The sequence below is a fragment of the Ailuropoda melanoleuca genome, chromosome 3 (assembly GCF_002007445.2).
Source record: "Ailuropoda melanoleuca isolate Jingjing chromosome 3, ASM200744v2, whole genome shotgun sequence".
Taxonomy (NCBI): domain Eukaryota; kingdom Metazoa; phylum Chordata; class Mammalia; order Carnivora; family Ursidae; genus Ailuropoda; species Ailuropoda melanoleuca.
Genome location: NC_048220.1, coordinates 52,223,266 through 52,244,369, shown reverse-complemented (window position 1 = coordinate 52,244,369; position 21,104 = coordinate 52,223,266). Strand labels below are relative to the sequence as shown.

The following is a 21,104-nucleotide window of genomic DNA, read 5'->3' as shown; positions in this document are numbered from 1 at the left end:
ATAGTGGCCACCAAATTTCACCGAGATGCCGCAGAGGCTGCCGTCCCACTCTAAGCAGAAGAAAAGGCAATGGACACTTAAACCTATTTATTGCTGCTCTAGCCTTGCCTAAGAAAGTGAAAGGTAGATTAAACCTTAAGAGTCATAAAGAGAGGGGTGCCTGGGCAGCTCAGTCAATTAAGTGACGGACTCATGGTTTTGGCTCAGGTCATGATCTCTTGAGTTGTGGGATCAAGCCCGCCACTGGGCTCCGCGCACCGGCTCTAAAATAAACCAATCAATCTTTAAAAAAAAAAAGAGAGAGAGGCATAAAAAGAACTTGATTGTTAATTTTCTTAAAATGAGGGGGAGGACTTCTGATTATTCTGAGAACTATTAAAAGCTACCAGTTACTGAGTGCCAACTATATGCTGGGCATCATACTAGGGGCTTTATCTTTACGATACCCCTTAGACAACAATTCTTATAATCCCATTTTTACATATGAAAACTGAAGTCCAAACCCGCCCTAAGTCACACAACTAGTAAGTGACAGAGCACCTACTCTAACAAAATAATTCTATATTATAGGTTTGACTGTGAAATCCATGTTCTTCTCATTGTACCTCAATAAGTAAGAAAATTCACATTAAACCTCACACTGATCCATCCTTAAGTACCAGGTAATTATCAAAAAGGTTCTTTAATCATGTCACTTTGTAAGGTTTTTGTAAAAGATAATCTAAACCTCTGATGAACCATGGGGACTGCAGAATTAACCACTGCATTGTTTTCCAGACATTATTCCCTCTACTGCTTGTTATATGACCTGATTCTTAAATCTAAAAGAGATACAGGATCTGCCTGTTTGTAAAGTAACACTGTAGGGGCGCCTGGATGGCTCAGTCAGTTAAGCGTCTAACTCGATTTCGGCTCAGGTCATGACCTCAGGGTCGTTTGATCGAGACCCGTGTGGGGCTGTGCACTCAGTGGGGAGTCTGCTTGAGATTCTCTCTTCTTCTCCCTCTCTCCCACCCCTTGCTTGTGCTCTTGCTCTCTCAAATAAATGAATAAATCTTTAAAAAAAAACAAAAACAAAAAACCACAAAACAGTGCATATATATATATATATATATGCATTTATATTTTCATTAATTTTTTTTAGTAATTGTAAATGCCACAAAGACAGTAATCATGTCTATTTGTGCTTGATACTATGCTCCTGGCACTAAGGTACTGTGTACGGTACACAGTAAATACATTTGCTGTAAGAATAAAGAATGGGGGCACCTTGGGTGGCACAGCAGTTAAGCGTCTGCCTTCGGCTCAGGGCGTGATCCCGTTGTTCTGGGATAGAGCCCCACATCAGGCTCCTTCGCTATGAGCCTGCTTCTTCCTCTCCCACTCCCCCTGCTTGTGTTCCCTCTCTTGCTGGCTGTCTCTATCTCTGTCGAATGAATAAATAAGTAAAATCTTTTAAAAAAAAAAAAGAATAAAGAATGAAAGAGGGGCGCCTGGGTGGCACAGCGGTTAAGCATCTGCCTTCGGCTCAGGGCGTGATCCCGGTGTTATGGGATCGAGCCCCACATCAGGCTCCTCTGCTATGAGCCTGCTTCTTCCTCTCCCACTCCCCCTGCTTGTGTTCCCTCTCTCGCTGGCTGTCTCTATCTCTGTCAAATAAATAAATAAACTCTTTAAAAAAAAATAAAAATAAAAATATTTTTAAAAAAAGAATAAAGAATGAAAGAAAACACACGTCTTACCGGAATTTTCATTCCTCCACCGTCCTTCCCTAGGCCCTCTCCTTTTTTCCAACCCATCTTCTCCAACATCTTCCGACCTTTGTTGCTATCAGTAATTTCACTTTAAAGGAAATTAAGATGATAGTTGATTTCGAAAAGACTATGTAGGTCACATTTATAATAAACTAATAAAATAACTGATACAAATACTATAGAAAACTGTTTGGCCTACGTAATACAGTTAAGATACGTAACTGTATTCTCCTATATGTACTACCTAACAGAAAAGCAGATCCATGGTACACAAAAAAAAATATACACAAGAATGCTTCTGCAGCAAATATAATAACTACAAGTTGGAAATAACCCAGATGTCTATCAATGGTAAAATGTATGAATCGTGGCATATTCATTCAAGAGATTATACAGCACTGAAAATAAAATATGCCCAGCAAAATAACGTTGGACAAAAAGAATATAGACACAAAATAAATACTGAATTTTTCCACTTATTTAAAATTCAAAAACAAGTGAAATTAATCTATTCCTACTGGAAGTCAGGCAAGTAGTTGCCTTTAGGGAGGAAACAGTAACAGTGATCAAGAGGAGGGCACTAGTAGGTTTCTGGGGGTTACTGATCATTTTCTATTTCTTGACCAAGAAATGTATACTCTGCAATGTGTTAATCTTCCAATATATTGACAGCGATACTTGTATTTGTGTACTTTTCTGTATATGTTATACATCAATAGAAAAATAAAAGTAAAATGAAACAAAAACTCTCACTCACTATTTGCATTTTGTTCTATGATTTTATGTTCTGCTAGTTTAAGGACATATTGATTTTATGTTCCATCACACTGTATTTTCAGTTCTACAAAATAGGTTAAATTAGCTCCTCAATAACAATAAACCAAGCAATGTCAGACCAATGTAATTCATTTTTTATTTCTGCCTTCTAATTTAACTCTAATGCAATCTTTATATTCTCCAGCAATTACATCAAAAATATTAAACTTTAAAAAAATTTGTCATGTTGCTTAGTGTATCTAATTCATAATGCTGTATTTCATCAAAGCTGATGGATGCAAGATGCACTGTTTTATGTACCATTAAGAAAACACTGCTGTCATATGTAACTAAAACTCAAACCAAGTAGTGTATCTTACAATTAATAAAATACATTCAATCCAAGTTTATGGTTAGTTGTCAGTCTCTTAAACAAAAGATTTAAATTCTAACTAAACACCGAATTTATATTCTGAGAAAAAAATATAGCTAACATATGACTAAATGCAGAAATATGGTCATATCATATGGGCCACAAAATTACATTGTTCATGTTATCAGTGTTACTTTACCGAAAGAAAAAAAACTGAAAGAAAAGTAAGAAAAATTGTATTTCAGAGTCAACAAGAACTAACCTGAGTATTGAAATAATTATAAAAAATTGCCCTCCCCCCCAAAAAAAACCCAGTCCATACTAATTTCTTACTAGCCCAAACTTCTAGATATCTAGTATATAAAAATACGTTCACTCAGGGATCCCTGGGTTGCCCAGTCAATTAAGTGTCTGGCTCTTGATTTCGGCTCAGGTCATGATCTCGAGGTCGTGAGACTGAGCCCCACACTGGGCTAAATGCTGAGCATGGAGCCTACTTGAGATTCTCTATTTCCCTCTCCTTCTGCACCTCTCTCCCCCTACTTGGCATGCACTCTCTGAAAAAAAAAAGAAAAAAGTTCACTCAAGTGGGTACCTAGAAATTAGCTATGTGTATATATATGTCTGTTTAAGTATTTGTACTTTCATATACGCTAAGTAATTTTCTAGTGAATGGAATTCTAATATTAAAAGAAAATGTAAATAGAGATAATATTTCCATCTTGTTATGAACCACTCCTTTAAACGCTAATTATCAGTATATATAGTCCTATAAGTCATATTACTCTACGAATGTGATTACAGTACGAAGAATGTTTTGAGCAATTAAAACTTAGTACTCACGAATGAACAGATGCAGGAGCATCATCTCTTTGGAAAGTCCCTTCACTTCCAATCTGCTCCCTCCGTTTCCCAGCTCTATCTTTGTATTTTGGATTCTTCAACGCCTTTTCATCTTCATAGTCTGTATTCTTTATAAACATGAAATACTCATTGAAGAAAATGAAACTGATACATAAAAATGTACTGCCTGTATATCTGCTATACTTGGCAAATACGGTTCAATGTAGTCTCTATTAGAACAATAAATTAAAACAGGCCATGATATAAATTAAGACAATTATGTTAGAGTATGCTATTTTCATTCTATCTCCTTTAAAACGTTTATATTATTTCAGGTTGTAGAACATAAACTGCATACAGAATATAAATCATATACAAATTGTAATATGTGATCATAAGAAAATAACCAAGTGAAAATATGGTACATTTTGACTTAAGACTCATATTCTCACGAACTGCCAGTATTCAAAGAAATATGTAGAGCCCGTGCGTTTGGCAAAAAATCTACTTCTCCTTTTTTCTAAGGAACTGAAAGTTCCAACAGACCTAAAAGAGTTTGGTGTTACTCCTTAGAAGGGAAAAATATAGAAAGTGTTTAAAAAATGGAAAAGAGCAGGTACTCTTTTGCCGTGGCAATTATAATAGCTTTTTGCTTCAATATAGCTCCATTTATATGATTAGTCAGCCACTCAAGAAATATTTACTGAATAAAAAGTGTGGTATGCAAAGAAATTTGTAATCCCAGAAGGCAGACACATCTGCTCTTCAGCATGCTACTGTCTGACTGGTTCAACAACAGAAGTATGTCTTCTGCGTATGCAAAGAAGAGGTAGTCAATTTAGGTTGGGCTTCAGAGAAGGCTTCTCTTTCCCTCTTTACGACTTGTTGATCTTTATATAAATTATAATGTTCCTGAAAGATGCTAGGGAATGCTAATACAATTCAAGGAAAGTACCACAGAAATTTTTACTTCATTTTGATTTTAAACAGAGAAGAAAAATATAGAACCACCAACCCTAATAGGTTTTCCCCCAGAAGACAAAAAGTTTAAACTTTTGAGAAAACATTTTATTCTCTCCTTATTATCTTCTATTTTCCTCCCAAATTAGCCCCTCAACATTTTTTCTATTATGATTTCTCACAGTATGAAAGTAACAAAAAACACAATTTTGCAGAAAAATATGTTATTCTGGCAGCATTTTTCCCCACATCTTCATGGAGTTTAAAACCACTGGACAAACCCACTTCAGCTCTAGATTCCAGAGGCATCTGACTGGCTCAGTCAGAGAAGCGTGCAACTCTTCAACCTAGGGTCGTAAGGTCAAGCCTTGCATTTGGTATAGAGATTACTTAAATAAATAAATATTTAAAAAAAAAAAAAAAGACCTAGATTTCACATCGAATTCTGCCATTTAGCAGCTGAGTGACCCTTAGCTTAGACTGTCAAATGTAAACGAAATACTAATTACTTTCCTGGTCTACTGATAAGATTAAATTGTAATGCTTTTTTAAAATGTTATTGCCATAATTAACAATATGTAATTAACATAAATGACACATAAAACATACAATTAGATACGTTGGGGATTTGTATACACCTATGAAACCATAAACACAATCAAGATAATACATATATCCATCTCCCACAAAAGCATCCTCATTCTTCTTTGTAATCCATCCCTATAGAGCCTCCCTTGCCCCCTTCCTCTCTTGTATCCAGGCAACCACTACTCTTTCTGTTATGATATGTTAGTTTGCTCTCCTAGAATTTTATATAAATGGATATATACAGTACATACTCTCGCTGTCTGGCTTTTTTTCTCTCAGCATAATTATTCTGAGATTAATCCATATTGCAGCTTGTATCAACAGCTCATGTTTTTTTATTGCTAGAGTATTTGACCATATAGATATACCAAAATTTGTTTATCCATTCATGATAGATACATGAANTTTGCTCTCCTAGAATTTTATATAAATGGATATATACAGTACATACTCTCGCTGTCTGGCTTTTTTTCTCTCGGCATAATTATTCTGAGATTAATCCATATTGCAGCTTGTATCAACAGCTCATGTTTTTTTATTGCTAAAGAGTATTTGACCATATAGATATACCAAAATTTGTTTATCCATTCATGATAGATACATGAGTTTTTCCCCACTTCTGGTTACTAGAAAAAAAGCTACTAATACCACAACGAAATACCATTTCACATGGACGAGAATGGGTAGTATGCAAAAGACAAGAAATAATAAGTGTTGGTGAGAATGTGGAGAAAAGGGAATCCTCATGCACTGTTGGTTGGAATGTAAATTAGTGCAACTACTGTGGAAAACAGGATGGAGGTTCCTCAAAAAATTAAAAATGGAAATACCACTGGATCCAGGAATTCCACTACTGTATATTTGCCCAAAGAAAATGAAAACACTAATTTGAAAAGATATAAGCACCCCAATGTTTACTGCAGCAATATTTACAACAGCCAAGATATGGAAGCAGCCCTAGTGTCCATTAAGAGATGAATGGCTAAAGATGTGGTGTACACACATGTACACACCACACACACACACACAGAGGAATGTCACTCAGCCATAAAAAATGAGATTTTGTCCTTTGTGACAACACAGACAGACCTAGAAGTTAGCATGCTAAGTGAAATTAAGTCAAGAGAATGACAAATGCAACATAATGTCACTTATATATAGAATCTAAAAAACAAAAGAAACAACTAGCAACAGACCCATGAATACAGAGAATAAGCTGGTGGTTGCTAGAGGGGTGGGGAGGTCGGAGATGGGCAAAATAGGTGAAGGGGTTTAAGAGGTACAAATATCCAGTCATAAAATAAGTAAGTCATGGAGGTGAAAAGTACAGCGTAGGAATATAGTTAATAATATTTTAATAACATCATATGGTAACAGATGGTAATTCCACTTATTGTGTTAAGTATCACATAAAGCACAAAATTCTCAAATCACTATGCTTTCCATCTGAAACTGATAAAACATTGTATGTTAACCATGCTTTGGTAATAAAAATTAAATATTTTTAAAAAAGGTTTTCAAAAGAAAGAAAAAACAAACTGTCATGAACATTTGTTTATAAGTCTTTGTATGAACATATACTTTCATTTCTCTTGGAGTAGAACAGTGAATCACATGGTAGGCATACATTTAACTCTGGACAGAGCCACTTGCCTGTGCTTGCTCTCTCTCTCTCTCAAATAAAATCTTAGAGATTTTGAGAGAGGGAGAGAGAAAGAGAGAACAAGCAGGGAGGAGGGGCAGAGAGAGAGGGAGAAACAGACTCACTGCTGAGCAGGGAGCCCAATGCGGGGCTCAATCCCAGGGCCATGGGATCATGACCTGAGCTGAAGACAGATGCTTAACCAACTGAGCCACCCAGGTGCCTCTTTTTTGCTCATTTTTTTTTAATTTGAAGATTTTATTTATTTATTTGAGAGAGAGACAGACAGAGAAGGAGAGAGCACAAGCAAGGGAGAGGGGCAGATGGAGAGGAAGAAGCAAGCTCCCTGCTAAGCAGGGAGCCCAAGGCAGGGCTCTCTATCCCAGGACCCATGGGATCATGACCTGAGCGGAAGGCAGAAGCTTAACGGACTGAGCCACCCAGATGCCCCTCTTTGCTCATTTATAAATTATTTTATTAATGGGCAGAAGACATGAATAGACATTTTTCCAAAGAAAACATCCAGATGGCTACAGACACATGAAAAGATGCTCAACACCACTCATCATGAGGGAAAATCAAAACAAGATACCAACTCTCACCTGTCAGAATGGCTAAAATTAACACAGAAAACAACAGATGTTGGTGAGAATGTGGAGAAAGGGGAACCCTCTTACACTGTTAGTGGGAATGTAAACTGGTGCAGCCACTCTGCAAAACAGTATGGAGATTCCTCAACAAGTTAAAAATAGAGCTACCCTATGATCCAGCAATTGCACTACTAGGTATTTACCCAAAGGATAAAAAAATACAGATTTGAAGGGGCACATGCACCCCAATGTTTATAGCAGCATTACCAACAATAGCCAAACTATGGAAAGAGCCCAAATATCCATCAACTGATGAATGGATAAAGAAGAGGTGGTATTAAAAAAAAAAAAAAGAAGAAGAGGTGGTACATATACACAATGGAATATTACTTGGCCATCAAAAAGAATGAAATCTTGTCTTTTTGTGATGACGTGGATGGAATGAGTGTATTATGCTACGTGAAATAAGTCAGAGAAAGATAAATATCATATGATTTCAGTCATATGTGGAATTTAAAAAACAAAACAGATGACTATATGGGAAGGAAAAAGAAGAGAGATGGAAGCAAACCACATGAGACTCCTAACGATAGAGAACAAAGGAAGTGTTGACGGGGAAGGTGGGTGGGGGGTGGGCTAAATGGGTGATGGGTATTAAGGAGGACACTTGTTATGATGATCATTCGGTGTTATACGTAAGTGATTAATCGCTAAATTCTATTCCTGAAATCAATATTACATTGTATGTTAAACTAGAATTAAAATAAAAATTTGAAATATAAAAAATGAATAAATAAAAAAAATTTTCTTATTCAGTTTNGTTTTTCCCCACTTCTGGTTACTAGAAAAAAAGCTACTAATACCACAACGAAATACCATTTCACATGGACGAGAATGGGTAGTATGCAAAAGACAAGAAATAATAAGTGTTGGTGAGAATGTGGAGAAAAGGGAATCCTCATGCACTGTTGGTTGGAATGTAAATTAGTGCAACTACTGTGGAAAACAGGATGGAGGTTCCTCAAAAAATTAAAAATGGAAATACCACTGGATCCAGGAATTCCACTACTGTATATTTGCCCAAAGAAAATGAAAACACTAATTTGAAAAGATATAAGCACCCCAATGTTTACTGCAGCAATATTTACAACAGCCAAGATATGGAAGCAGCCCTAGTGTCCATTAAGAGATGAATGGCTAAAGATGTGGTGTACACACATGTACACACCACACACACACACACAGAGGAATGTCACTCAGCCATAAAAAATGAGATTTTGTCCTTTGTGACAACACAGACAGACCTAGAAGTTAGCATGCTAAGTGAAATTAAGTCAAGAGAATGACAAATGCAACATAATGTCACTTATATATAGAATCTAAAAAACGAAACAACTAGCAACAGACCCATGAATACAGAGAATAAGCTGGTGGTTGCTAGAGGGGTGGGGAGGTCGGAGATGGGCAAAATAGGTGAAGGGGTTTAAGAGGTACAAATATCCAGTCATAAAATAAGTAAGTCATGGAGGTGAAAAGTACAGCGTAGGAATATAGTTAATAATATTTTAATAACATCATATGGTAACAGATGGTAATTCCACTTATTGTGTTAAGTATCACATAAAGCACAAAATTCTCAAATCACTATGCTTTCCATCTGAAACTGATAAAACATTGTATGTTAACCATGCTTTGGTAATAAAAATTAAATATTTTTAAAAAAGGTTTTCAAAAGAAAGAAAAAACAAACTGTCATGAACATTTGTTTATAAGTCTTTGTATGAACATATACTTTCATTTCTCTTGGAGTAGAACAGTGAATCACATGGTAGGCATACATTTAACTCTGGACAGAGCCACTTGCCTGTGCTTGCTCTCTCTCTCTCTCAAATAAAATCTTAGAGATTTTGAGAGAGGGAGAGAGAAAGAGAGAACAAGCAGGGAGGAGGGGCAGAGAGAGAGGGAGAAACAGACTCACTGCTGAGCAGGGAGCCCAATGCGGGGCTCAATCCCAGGGCCATGGGATCATGACCTGAGCTGAAGACAGATGCTTAACCAACTGAGCCACCCAGGTGCCTCTTTTTTGCTCATTTTTTTTTAATTTGAAGATTTTATTTATTTATTTGAGAGAGAGACAGACAGAGAAGGAGAGAGCACAAGCAAGGGAGAGGGGCAGATGGAGAGGAAGAAGCAAGCTCCCTGCTAAGCAGGGAGCCCAAGGCAGGGCTCTCTATCCCAGGACCCATGGGATCATGACCTGAGCGGAAGGCAGAAGCTTAACGGACTGAGCCACCCAGATGCCCCTCTTTGCTCATTTATAAATTATTTTATTAATGGGCAGAAGACATGAATAGACATTTTTCCAAAGAAAACATCCAGATGGCTACAGACACATGAAAAGATGCTCAACACCACTCATCATGAGGGAAAATCAAAACAAGATACCAACTCTCACCTGTCAGAATGGCTAAAATTAACACAGAAAACAACAGATGTTGGTGAGAATGTGGAGAAAGGGGAACCCTCTTACACTGTTAGTGGGAATGTAAACTGGTGCAGCCACTCTGCAAAACAGTATGGAGATTCCTCAACAAGTTAAAAATAGAGCTACCCTATGATCCAGCAATTGCACTACTAGGTATTTACCCAAAGGATAAAAAAATACAGATTTGAAGGGGCACATGCACCCCAATGTTTATAGCAGCATTACCAACAATAGCCAAACTATGGAAAGAGCCCAAATATCCATCAACTGATGAATGGATAAAGAAGAGGTGGTATTAAAAAAAAAAAAAAGAAGAAGAGGTGGTACATATACACAATGGAATATTACTTGGCCATCAAAAAGAATGAAATCTTGTCACTTGTGATGACGTGGATGGAATGAGTGTATTATGCTAAGTGAAATAAGTCAGAGAAAGATAAATATCATATGATTTCAGTCATATGTGGAATTTAAAAAACAAAACAGATGACTATATGGGAAGGAAAAAGAAGAGAGATGGAAGCAAACCACATGAGACTCCTAACGATAGAGAACAAAGGAAGTGTTGACGGGGAAGGTGGGTGGGGGGTGGGCTAAATGGGTGATGGGTATTAAGGAGGACACTTGTTATGATGATCATTCGGTGTTATACGTAAGTGATTAATCGCTAAATTCTATTCCTGAAATCAATATTACATTGTATGTTAAACTAGAATTAAAATAAAAATTTGAAATATAAAAAATGAATAAATAAAAAAAATTTTCTTATTCAGTTTTGGGATTTCGTTATATATTCCAGATATAAGATCTATGGTTTTTATCAGATAACGGATTTGTATCAAAAAAAGGATTTTTCCGAGTCTGTGGCTTATCTTTTCATTCTCTTTTAAGTAGGCTCCATGCCCAACGTGGAGCCCAAAGAGGGACCTGAACTCACAACCCTGAGATCAAGACCTGAGCTGAGGTCAAGGGTCAGGCGCTCAACCAACTGGGCCACCCAGGTGCCCCCTATCTTTTCATTCTCGTAACAGTGTCCTTGAACAGAAGTTTTGGAGGAAGTGCAATTTATTAATTTGCTCTTTTATAGATTGTACTTTGGGTGTTAGGTATCTTAAAAACCCTTTGCGTAACATTTCTTTTAAAAGGTTTGCTTCTAAAAACTTAATAGTTTAAATTCAATTTATGCTCCATTTTGAGTTCATTTTTATACACGTAACAAGGTGTAGATCAAAGTTCTTTTGTTTTTGCATATGGCTGTCCAAGTGTTCCAGCACATTTGTTGAAAAACACCATCCTTTCTCCACCAAACTGCCTTCACACCTTTGTTAAAAATCACACACACACACACGCATCTATGTGTCTATCTGCAAATCTACTTCTCATTATTTCCCCCGACCTAGTCATCTTTATGTCAATACTATAATGTCTTAATTACTGTAGTTTTTAATAAGTCTGGAAATCAGGCAGTACCAGTACTCCAACAATGTTCTTCAATGCTACCATCTTAATCTAAGTTTTTTAAAAACCAGAAATGGCTATTTGAAAGTTGAGTATTATCATTTTTCTACTCCAGCCTCAATAGTTGTTGAAGTAAATAGTAACCAAATAACAGAAATTACATAAATCTCAAAATCATTCTAAATAGCTGTATTTTTATATGTAAAATGGACTATACATATCTAAAGACATTTTTACTCAAAACCAGGTACATAATTAACAAATGTAACAACATTTAACATCCTTACCTGCAAACCATATTTTACTCGTATTTTCTTTAATTCTTTCCTCCTTTCCAACTCTTTTTCCTCCTTACTTAGCGTTGGACCAACTAAAAGGAAAAAGTTGAGTTTGATTTAAAAAAAAAAAAATACTAAGTCTGATAGATTTTATACAAAATTAATTCTGTTATTTAATAATAAAGAATACTAGTCCATCTGCATATTAACTAAAAGCTCAAATTAATTAATATATATTAATATAAAAGAATCTTCATATAATTTATATTAAGAATCTTGGGTTGTGGTGCTGTCCTTTCAGCATTTTGGTAACTAAATCTACTTGGAAAGTAAACCAAATCCTAAAGACTATAGAAATGCCACAGTATAGATAACAAAAGAACACGACATCTTATTTTTTGATATGATTATTAAAACAGAATTTCGGGGTGCCTGGGTGGCTCAGACGTTAAGCGTCTTGCCTTTGGCTCAGGTCATGATGTCAGGGTCCTGGGATCGAACCCCGCATCGGGCTCCTTGCTCGGTGGGAAGCCTGCTTCTCCCTCCCCCACCCGCTCTGCTGGTGTTCCCTCTCTCACCGTGTCCGTCTCTGTCCAATAAATAAATAAAATCTTTAAAAACAAAACAAAACAAAAACACACACAGAATTTCAAATGCAGAAATACTGTTAACTTTTCGAAGGAATGTAGGCATGTAAAAATCACTGAATCCAAGATTCACATTACTGTGTAATGTACCATACTCATTTTCATAATCTAGTATCAGAAAACAAAAAGTATACAATGAACATGTATAGTTGGTATTTGGGGGAAAATCTGATGTAAAAAAGTTTACTTCTTACTGGTAAAAATATTTAAAATTTAAAAAGCCTTTGATAAGTGGATTTAAATAAGACAGCAGCCTCTTACAGTGTTATTATAGAAAATAAAGGTATAGAGATGATATAGCAACAGAAGCTCTAAGTAGGAAAGCAAACATATTGGGGTGCCTGGGTGGCTCAGTCGGTAAGAATCTGCCTTCGGCTCAGGTCATGATCCCCAGGTCCTGGGATCAAGACCCACACTGGGCTCCCTCTCCTTCTGCCCCTCCCCCCGGTTAGAGCTCACTCACACTCTCTCTCAAATAAGTAAAATCATTAAAAAAAAGAAAGCAAACATATCAACCAATAACTCTTAATACCCCAGCCTATTATTTTCTATATTATTATGACAGTTTAACCATGGATGACTTTTTCACATCCATAAATAGAAGTCAAAAGGAAACCAATCTTTACTATAATTATGTAACAAGTACACTTTTGAAGAACATTTAGCTATCACTGCCGTGCTGCTTCCAAAGCCTATTAAAATCTATTAGCAAAAATAGCTAACAATTACCTTATGGGTCAGAAAGCAACCTAATGCTGTAACACCACACCTAAATTGTTGCACAGAAAAATCAACTAAAATCATGATCTACTAGCTTAAAAAAATCAACTGACTAGCATAGATCTCAATTTTCAAATACATGTCATTTCTTAGTCTCCTATGACAATATTTACTGATATATAAATGTATCTCAATACAGTATTATATCAAATTCGAAGCTGGTAGCTGGTACTTTTTTAGAACACTCCAGTGAGTTAAACAAGAAAGTTATCATGCCTACGTGCAACAATACGTTTCACATACCGAAACATTCATCTTTCTTATCAAGACGAAGGTGAGCTCGAACCTGTCCTGGTTCACAGCCATCGCAGGTATCACTGCCAGGGTGGATGTGAAAAGACAGCACAGTCTCTCCAATTTTCACTTCATCACCATGCTCAAGTACGTAAGGGTCACATTTAGTTTTAGGCTAAAGGAAAAAATTACAAAACAGAAACTCAAGAAAGTTACATAAGATTATTTTACATCTACTATAACTAATGTCTGATTAAAACAAAAAGATATTTAGGATGCTTCTCAATGAAAGAGACACACATATGCACACACAGCAAAAATTTCCACAACTTGAGGATGATATAATGTTCAACTAGTGGAGAAGATACCTGAACTGAGCAACTTCTTTAATATTACCCAAACCCGCTTATCTCATCTCCATGCATAATCCTAGAGAAATATCCAACCCAAACATCAAACAATCTATTATCAAAATGAATAACTATCAGAGTCAAAAAGATAAAGTGTTAAGGGGCTAAATGCATATTTCCCTTTTTTCCTCTTCTCTGATAATTCAGTTTTGTTTCATTTTTTATTCTTACAGACTAAGAATAAGGCCTCCGCCACTCCCTTCCATTTATTTTCTTCCATATGTTATATGTGCCAAGCACATTGCCAAATGTTGGTGATAGAAGAGTTAACTGGATAGACATGGCCACTGTCTTCAAGGAGTATCTAGTTTAGCAACGTTTCCATTAAAAGAATTTTTTAAAGAACACAAAAAAAGGAGTGCCTTTTAAGTTATTTAAGAACATTTACTCTGAATAGCTTTAAAATGCATTTACTTCTAAAATAAGGCATAGATACACAATTAGAAGTTAAAACTCAAGAGTTAAGTATCCACTTATTATATATATACTTTTTTCAGCCCTTTCTGGGAATCCCCTTCCCCTTCCCCTTTTGGGCTTGAATAGTAATCTGAACCAAATTATACATATAATAACTATGGCCTTCAGAATAAAAATTTCAGTTCATTTTTTAAGACTTACGTACAAGTCATTAATATATATATGTATATATATGTGTGTATATATATATACACATATATATACACACACACTTACCTGAAGAATCTGTTTTCCATTAACAATTGTACCATTTTGACTACCTTGATCCACAAGGACATAACTTTGTAAGTCATGGTCAAAATAAACTTCTGCATGAAACTTAAAAAAAAAAAGAACGAGGTAATTATAAAGTATACTTTTTTTTAAACCACAGATAATTTCTCTCATAGGATGTGACAGACTTGTCTATGATAATTTAATTTTTATTATTTTATCCTTTATTTTTTTTAAGTAAGCTCTATGCCTAATGTGGGGCTCAAACTCATGATCCCAAGATCGGGAGTTCCACGCTCTACCGACTAAGCCATCCAGGTGCCCCAAATTTTACTATTTTTAATACTTTTTTTCCTCAATATGAAAGTATAACAATGCCTCTGGTAGACATGTAAAGGCTATAATTCCACCTATTACTGCCATTAATAATTCAGTGTGTGTCTTACACTTTCTACTTTTATAATACAGTTGAGATTATACTATTTAAAACATTTGAAACTATTTTTTTCACCTAATAAAAGTACCGGTCTTTATCATTAAAAATTCATAATATAAAAGGTGATTTCAAACATTCAAGCTGAACTTTTTCTTTTAAAGATTCTATTTTTTAAATATACCCAACATGAGGCTCGAACTCACAACGTGCGAGATCAAGAGTCGCATACTCTACTGACTGAGCCAGCCAGGCGCCCCTCAAGGTGAACTTCTCAGAGAAGTTTCCCAGATTTCCAACACTCAGAACCAATCATCCCCTCCTTGCTCCACAGTACTTTGTTTACATAACAATTACACTACACAAAATTACTGCAAATGTGATAGTTACTCACAATTACTGCTTCGTTTACATTTTTGCTTACCACTCAGTACATATAACACAGAGCCTCACATATAATGGCACATACTCAGTACATGTCTATTTAAATGGATAAAGAACTGCAGACATTTAATTTACAATTTCATAAATAATACACTGCTGGTGGGAATGTAAAACTGTACAACTGCTTTGGAAGGGTACAGCAGTTCCTCAAAAGGTTAAACAGAGTTACCAGAGGACCCAGCAATTCTACTTTTAGGTATATATCACAAGTAGTAAAAACATACATTCAAGTAAAAACTTGTACATGAATGTTCACAGCAGCATTATTCTTAGTAGCCAAAAAGTAGAAACAATTCAAACAACAACCAATTGATAAACAAAATGCAGTATATCCATACACTGGTGTTATTATTCAGCAACAAAAAGAAATAAAGTACTGATGTATGGTACGACATGATCAATCTTGAAGACATATTAAGTGAAAACACTACGTAAAAACAACTACATACAGGATTCTATTTACATGACATGTGCAGAACAGGCAAATCCACAGAAGTAGAAAGACTGCAGTTGCCTAGGCCTGTGGGAGTTGAAAGGAAATGGGGAGTGACTATTACTATGTTTCCTCTAATGGTGATGAAAATGTTTTGAAACTGGGCACCTGAGTGGCTCAGTTGGTTAAGCGTTTGCCTTTGGCTCAGGTCATGATCTTCCGGTCCTGGGATCAAGCCCTGAATCGGGCTCCCTGCTCAGCTGGGAGCCTGCTTCTTCCCTCCCCCTTTGCCTCTCCCACTTGTGCACTCTCTCGCGCGCTCTCTCTCTCTCTCAAATAAATAAAATCTTTAAAAAAAAAAAAAGGAAATGCTCTGAAACCGAGGTGATGGCCACACAACTCTAAATACATGAAAAACCTTTGAATTATACACTTTCAATGCATAAATTGTATACAGGATGTGGACTGTATCTCAATGAAGTTGTTTTTAAAAATTTTCATAAACAGGGGTGCCTGGGTGACTCGTCAGCTAAGTGTCTGCCTTTGGCTCAGGTCATGATCCCAGGGTCATGGGATTGAGCCCCACACTGGGCTGCCCGCTCAGCAAGGAGCCTGCTTCTCCCCCTACTTGTGCTCTGTCAAATAAATAAATAAAACCTTTGAAAAAAACAAGAAAAAAAATTTTTCATGAACAAACTAATTATAAAGTGTTCCAAACACGCAAAATATACTGGTCCGCCCATGACCCAGCTTTAATAAATTTTGCCATATTTGACTCAGATATTTTTTTTTTTAGATTTTAATTTAGTTTATTTGAGAGAGAGAGGGTGTGAGTAGGGGGAAGGGCAAAGAGAGAGGAGAGGGAGAATCCCCAGCAGATTCCACGCTGAGCATGGAGTCCAACACAGGGCTCAATCTCAGGACCCTGAGATCATGACCTAAGCTGAAATCAAGAGTCAAGACACTTAACTGACTGAGCCACTCAAACCCCCATGCCCCAGATATTTAAAAGAAAACCTATTATTCATGGATGTGTAACTCACTCTGTCCATCCCACATCCTTTCCTTTCAAAGGTTCAATACTGAATCATGATATCTCTCTTTATTACTTTCACCCCTTATGTATGCATTCATAAACAATTCATGTTTATTTTGCCTGGTTTGGAACTTGACATAAATGGGAATTACACCGTATGAATATTTTGAGATGTAATTTATATACAGAAAATTCACAGATCTTAAATTTACAGTTTGATAGGTTCTGACAAACATATGATACTATACATAGTTCTTTTATTTGGCTTCTTTGGCTTAATATTATATTGTGAGGTATATCAAGTTGTGTACAGTTTTGCCATTTTGCTGAATGGTAAAACTCACTGTATGGATTCTTCAACATATTCTTCTGATGATGAACACCCAGTTTTTTCCCCCCAAGGTTTTATTTTTTAAGACGTTTCTATCAACATTCCCATACATGCAACGTTCTTGTAGACAATACAAGGATTTTTCAAGGGTATATTCTTAAGAATGAAAGTGCTGAGTCACAGTACATGCAAAATCTTAAACTTTATTAGATACTGCCATATTGTTTTCCAAAGTGGTTGTACCAATTTATATTCCCAAAAGCAAATTATAAGAATTTTTATTGCTCTATATAGTCTTAACCAACATTTGGTATTGTCAGAATCTTTAGTTTTTGCAAACATCACAGGTATGAAATTAAATCTCAGTATCGTGATTTTAATTTGCAGTTCCCCAATTACTACGAAGATTGAAATCTTTTCTTGTATTTTTTAGCCACATGGATTTCCTCTTCTGTAAATTTTCCCTTCATGTCCTTCATACGTTTTTTTCAACTCGGTTCTTTAGAATACTAATAACTATAACAAAGCATTTAAATAGTTTCAAGTCTTTTGACTTGAAACCTTATTCAAAGAGCTGTTCTAAGTTATGCTTCCAACAGAAGTGAAATTTAATAAATGCGACAAATGAAAACTGACATCTGGACTTCATTTGTATTTCTTAAAATTTTTAGAAACACTGAATGGTTTTCACATAGTAATGATATCCCCTGCATTGTGAATTGTTTATTTATATCCTTTGCTCAATTATCTATCAGTGTCACACTGGGGTTTGAAAAAAATGAATCTGTATGAGATTTTAGAATATAAAAGATAAAAAGATATATATTTTGTTGCATTTGTCTTACTGTCCTAGTTTTTTTGTTTTTTGTTTTTTGTTTTTTTTAATTAAGTAAACCCTACCTCCAACATGGGACTCAAACTCACAACCTGGAGATCAAGAGTTCCACAGTCTACTGACTGAGCCAGCTAGGTGCTCACATATTCTGCCTTTCAAATTTAATTACTCAAAATGATGTCTTCTGTGATTTTTTTCCCCATTTTTTTAAACTTAGAAGGTCTTCGCCTATCCAGTGATAGATTCAAGTTTCCCCTAATATTGATATGAAGTATTTGGGGATTTTATTTAATTTTTTTTCATCTACCTGGATGTGTGATAAATATCGTCAAACTGATGTCATACAGTAACAAACCATTTACCCCACCAGTGAATATCTTAGTTTTAAAGAAAGAAAGAGTAGAAATGCCACTACAGAACTACCTATATTTTAGATTGAACTGCTATTTAAATCATAGAGTGGGTTTTCTTTGGAGGCAGAAGGATCATAGTAAAGTAAAAAAGCAAGATAATTTGGTCGGAGTTAAGATTATGAAAATTTCCTCCCTTCTGAATGAGTTGAAATAAAGTAAAAATAAGTGGACTTATAGGAAAACAAATTTCATCCCCAAAAGACAAAAATCACATGAAATTATACTTCAGATCCATATTATAGTCTATTAAATAGAAACAAAATGGGGATGATGAAAGGTCAAAAAAAGAAAAAGATAACCACCACAGAAGAGAGGGAAAGACTATAGAAAATACAGTAAAGAAAAAGATAAATAGCAAATATAAAGATTAGTAGTAGCAAAACCTTTTGTTTTTCTACTTGTAACTAAAGTTGCAACTATGTTGTTTGTTTTAAAAACCTAAGTATTCTTTTTCCTGAAACCATTAGAAGAAAAAATAGGAAAAGCTATAAATGGAACCTTGGGTGGTAGAGGACAGATATTTCTTGAGTTGTAAAATACTCTGGACTCAACAGTAACCATCTAATAAAATAGCCTAAAACCAGGTCTGATTCATTTTTGAACTGCCGTATCAAGCATATTTACTTCTCTCAATAAATATTTGTTAAATGGTATTACTTTAATACTTAATCTACATTTCTATTCCTCCTCCAGACTCTTAAAAATTAAACATCATTTAGTTTACTCTGATTTTGATAAAGAATTATTCTCACAAGCAGTGTAACAAACAAATCTGAATTGCTTTCATTTCCAAAACTACCTGGACTATTAAACTTTCTACTAAATAAAAAAGGCCCTAGGCTTTGTTATAATGAGGGTTTATAAAATCATATCTAGGGCACTATATTTGAAAAATTAAAGAGCTTACCTTACTAACACCAACTTCAGGGATTCGGAGAGTATGCTCCATATCTTTTTCTCTGCAGAGTTAAGTAAAGTGTCTTTAATAATTTTTGAACCATATATAGACTGAACACAGTTAACACATGATATTTTTTAAGATTTTGTTGTTGTTTTAAAAGATAATGTTAAAATGCAAATCCCTCTATCAGACTAAGTCATTTCCTTAATCCTATTCTAAATTTCCTGTTTGAAAGAAGTTCCGGGATTACTTTTATTTTTTGATACATCTACCCCAGGTTAATAATAAACATCCAGGGGTGCCTGGGTGACTCAGTCAGAGTCCAACTCTTGGTTTCGGCTCAGCTCATGATCTCCTGGGTCATGAGATCGAGCCCTGAGTCAGGCTCTGTGCTCAGTGTGGAGTCTGCTTGAGATTCTCTTCCTCTGCCCCTCCACACACATGCTGTCTCTCCCTCTCTTAAAAAAAAAAAAAAAAAATCTTTATAAAAAAATAAATAATATCATCCAGCAGGAGAGCATATCCTTCGTACTAACATCAACCATTTGAGATCTGTTGACTACATTCCCACCACTTTTTACTATATGTAAAAGGACATACTATTCTTCAAGAATTTAAAGCTAGGATACTGTACAGAATATGAATTAAGGACAGATTTTCTTTCCCATTGGGAAGTAATGAAATCATTCTACTCATAATTAAAACCTACCACTCTACCAAGCTGGTTATGAGTTACAAAGGGGTAAAAGAAACAGAGGAAGGGGATTAAATACTGGACAAACACTGGATTTAACTAAGGAATTTAAACCTAAAAAGGGCAGTACAAAAGTAAGAAAATGACAAAATTTCTGTGACAAAGATAAGTGTCAACAATATTTTCTGAGTGGGAGAAGGAGGAATAAGGACATCATTCAGTGTTTGCCTCTTCACAAGTACCACGCACATTTTATGGTAACTACTTGAGGAATATACAATCTACTGGAATAAGATAAATACACAAACATAGTAACATTAAATATTTTTACCTTCCAATTGTAGCAGGGTTTACAGCTGTAATGATAAAAAGTGATCCTGTCTGCAATACTGGTGATCTAATAACAATTACTCTAATACATGGGGGCCAAATTTTTTCATCTGGTAAAGAAAGAAATGTGTAAGTATTAATTCAAATGCTATGGAAAAAAATTCTAGGCAGGAATAGGAAGCATCCATAAAATAAAATGTATTGAGGGACATCTGGGTGACTCAATCAGTTTAGCACCTGACTCTTGATTTTGGCTCAGGTTGTGATGTCAGGGTCATGAAATTGAGCCCGCGTAGGACTCCACATTTAGCATGGAGTCTGCTTGTCCCTCTCCCTCTACTCCTTCCCAGGCCCCTGCTCACGTGCGCTCTCACTCTAAATAAAAATCTTTAAAAAAACACAAAAAAATGTATTGATCAAAAATCTTAATTCTGTTTGAAACAACCTCCTTAAATTCTGCTATATGACATCCTTAATAAGGTTTTAACACTTATCAATTTAAAACGAACAACTTAAAGATATTCAGGGTCTATCACAATTACAAAATAAATAATTCTCTCTCTTTTTTAAGGTGTTGGAATTTGAAAATATCCTAAACAAGAATCTTTGTATTAACTTAGAAAATGGGAGTCCTGCTTTAAAAAAAAAGAGAGAGAGAAACTGCATCAAGAACAAAATAAGCTCATATAACCTAATATAAAATCCTGGGCTTTCAAAGTATGTCTTTATGACCTCACATTAAAAAAATGTAAGATTGGGGGCACCT

The 21,104-nt window shown here is 35.4% G+C and overlaps 1 protein-coding gene across 3 annotated transcripts in view; it reads right to left on the bottom strand.

Annotated features, from left to right (window-relative positions):
• Positions 1-21,104, bottom strand: part of AGGF1 (angiogenic factor with G-patch and FHA domains 1) — a 67,226-nt gene that overhangs the window by 13,135 nt on the left and 32,987 nt on the right. For all 3 annotated transcript variants that reach the window (XM_034656403.1, XM_011233093.3, XM_011233092.3), the window contains 7 exons: positions 20,340-20,448; positions 19,321-19,372; positions 14,492-14,593; positions 13,398-13,563; positions 11,737-11,819; positions 3,727-3,854; positions 1,743-1,842 (listed from right to left, as the gene is read on the bottom strand). In XM_034656403.1, the coding sequence (XP_034512294.1) occupies positions 1,743-1,842; positions 3,727-3,854; positions 11,737-11,819; positions 13,398-13,563; positions 14,492-14,593; positions 19,321-19,372; positions 20,340-20,448 (740 nt within the window). The remainder of the gene's footprint in view (positions 1-1,742; positions 1,843-3,726; positions 3,855-11,736; positions 11,820-13,397; positions 13,564-14,491; positions 14,594-19,320; positions 19,373-20,339; positions 20,449-21,104) is intronic.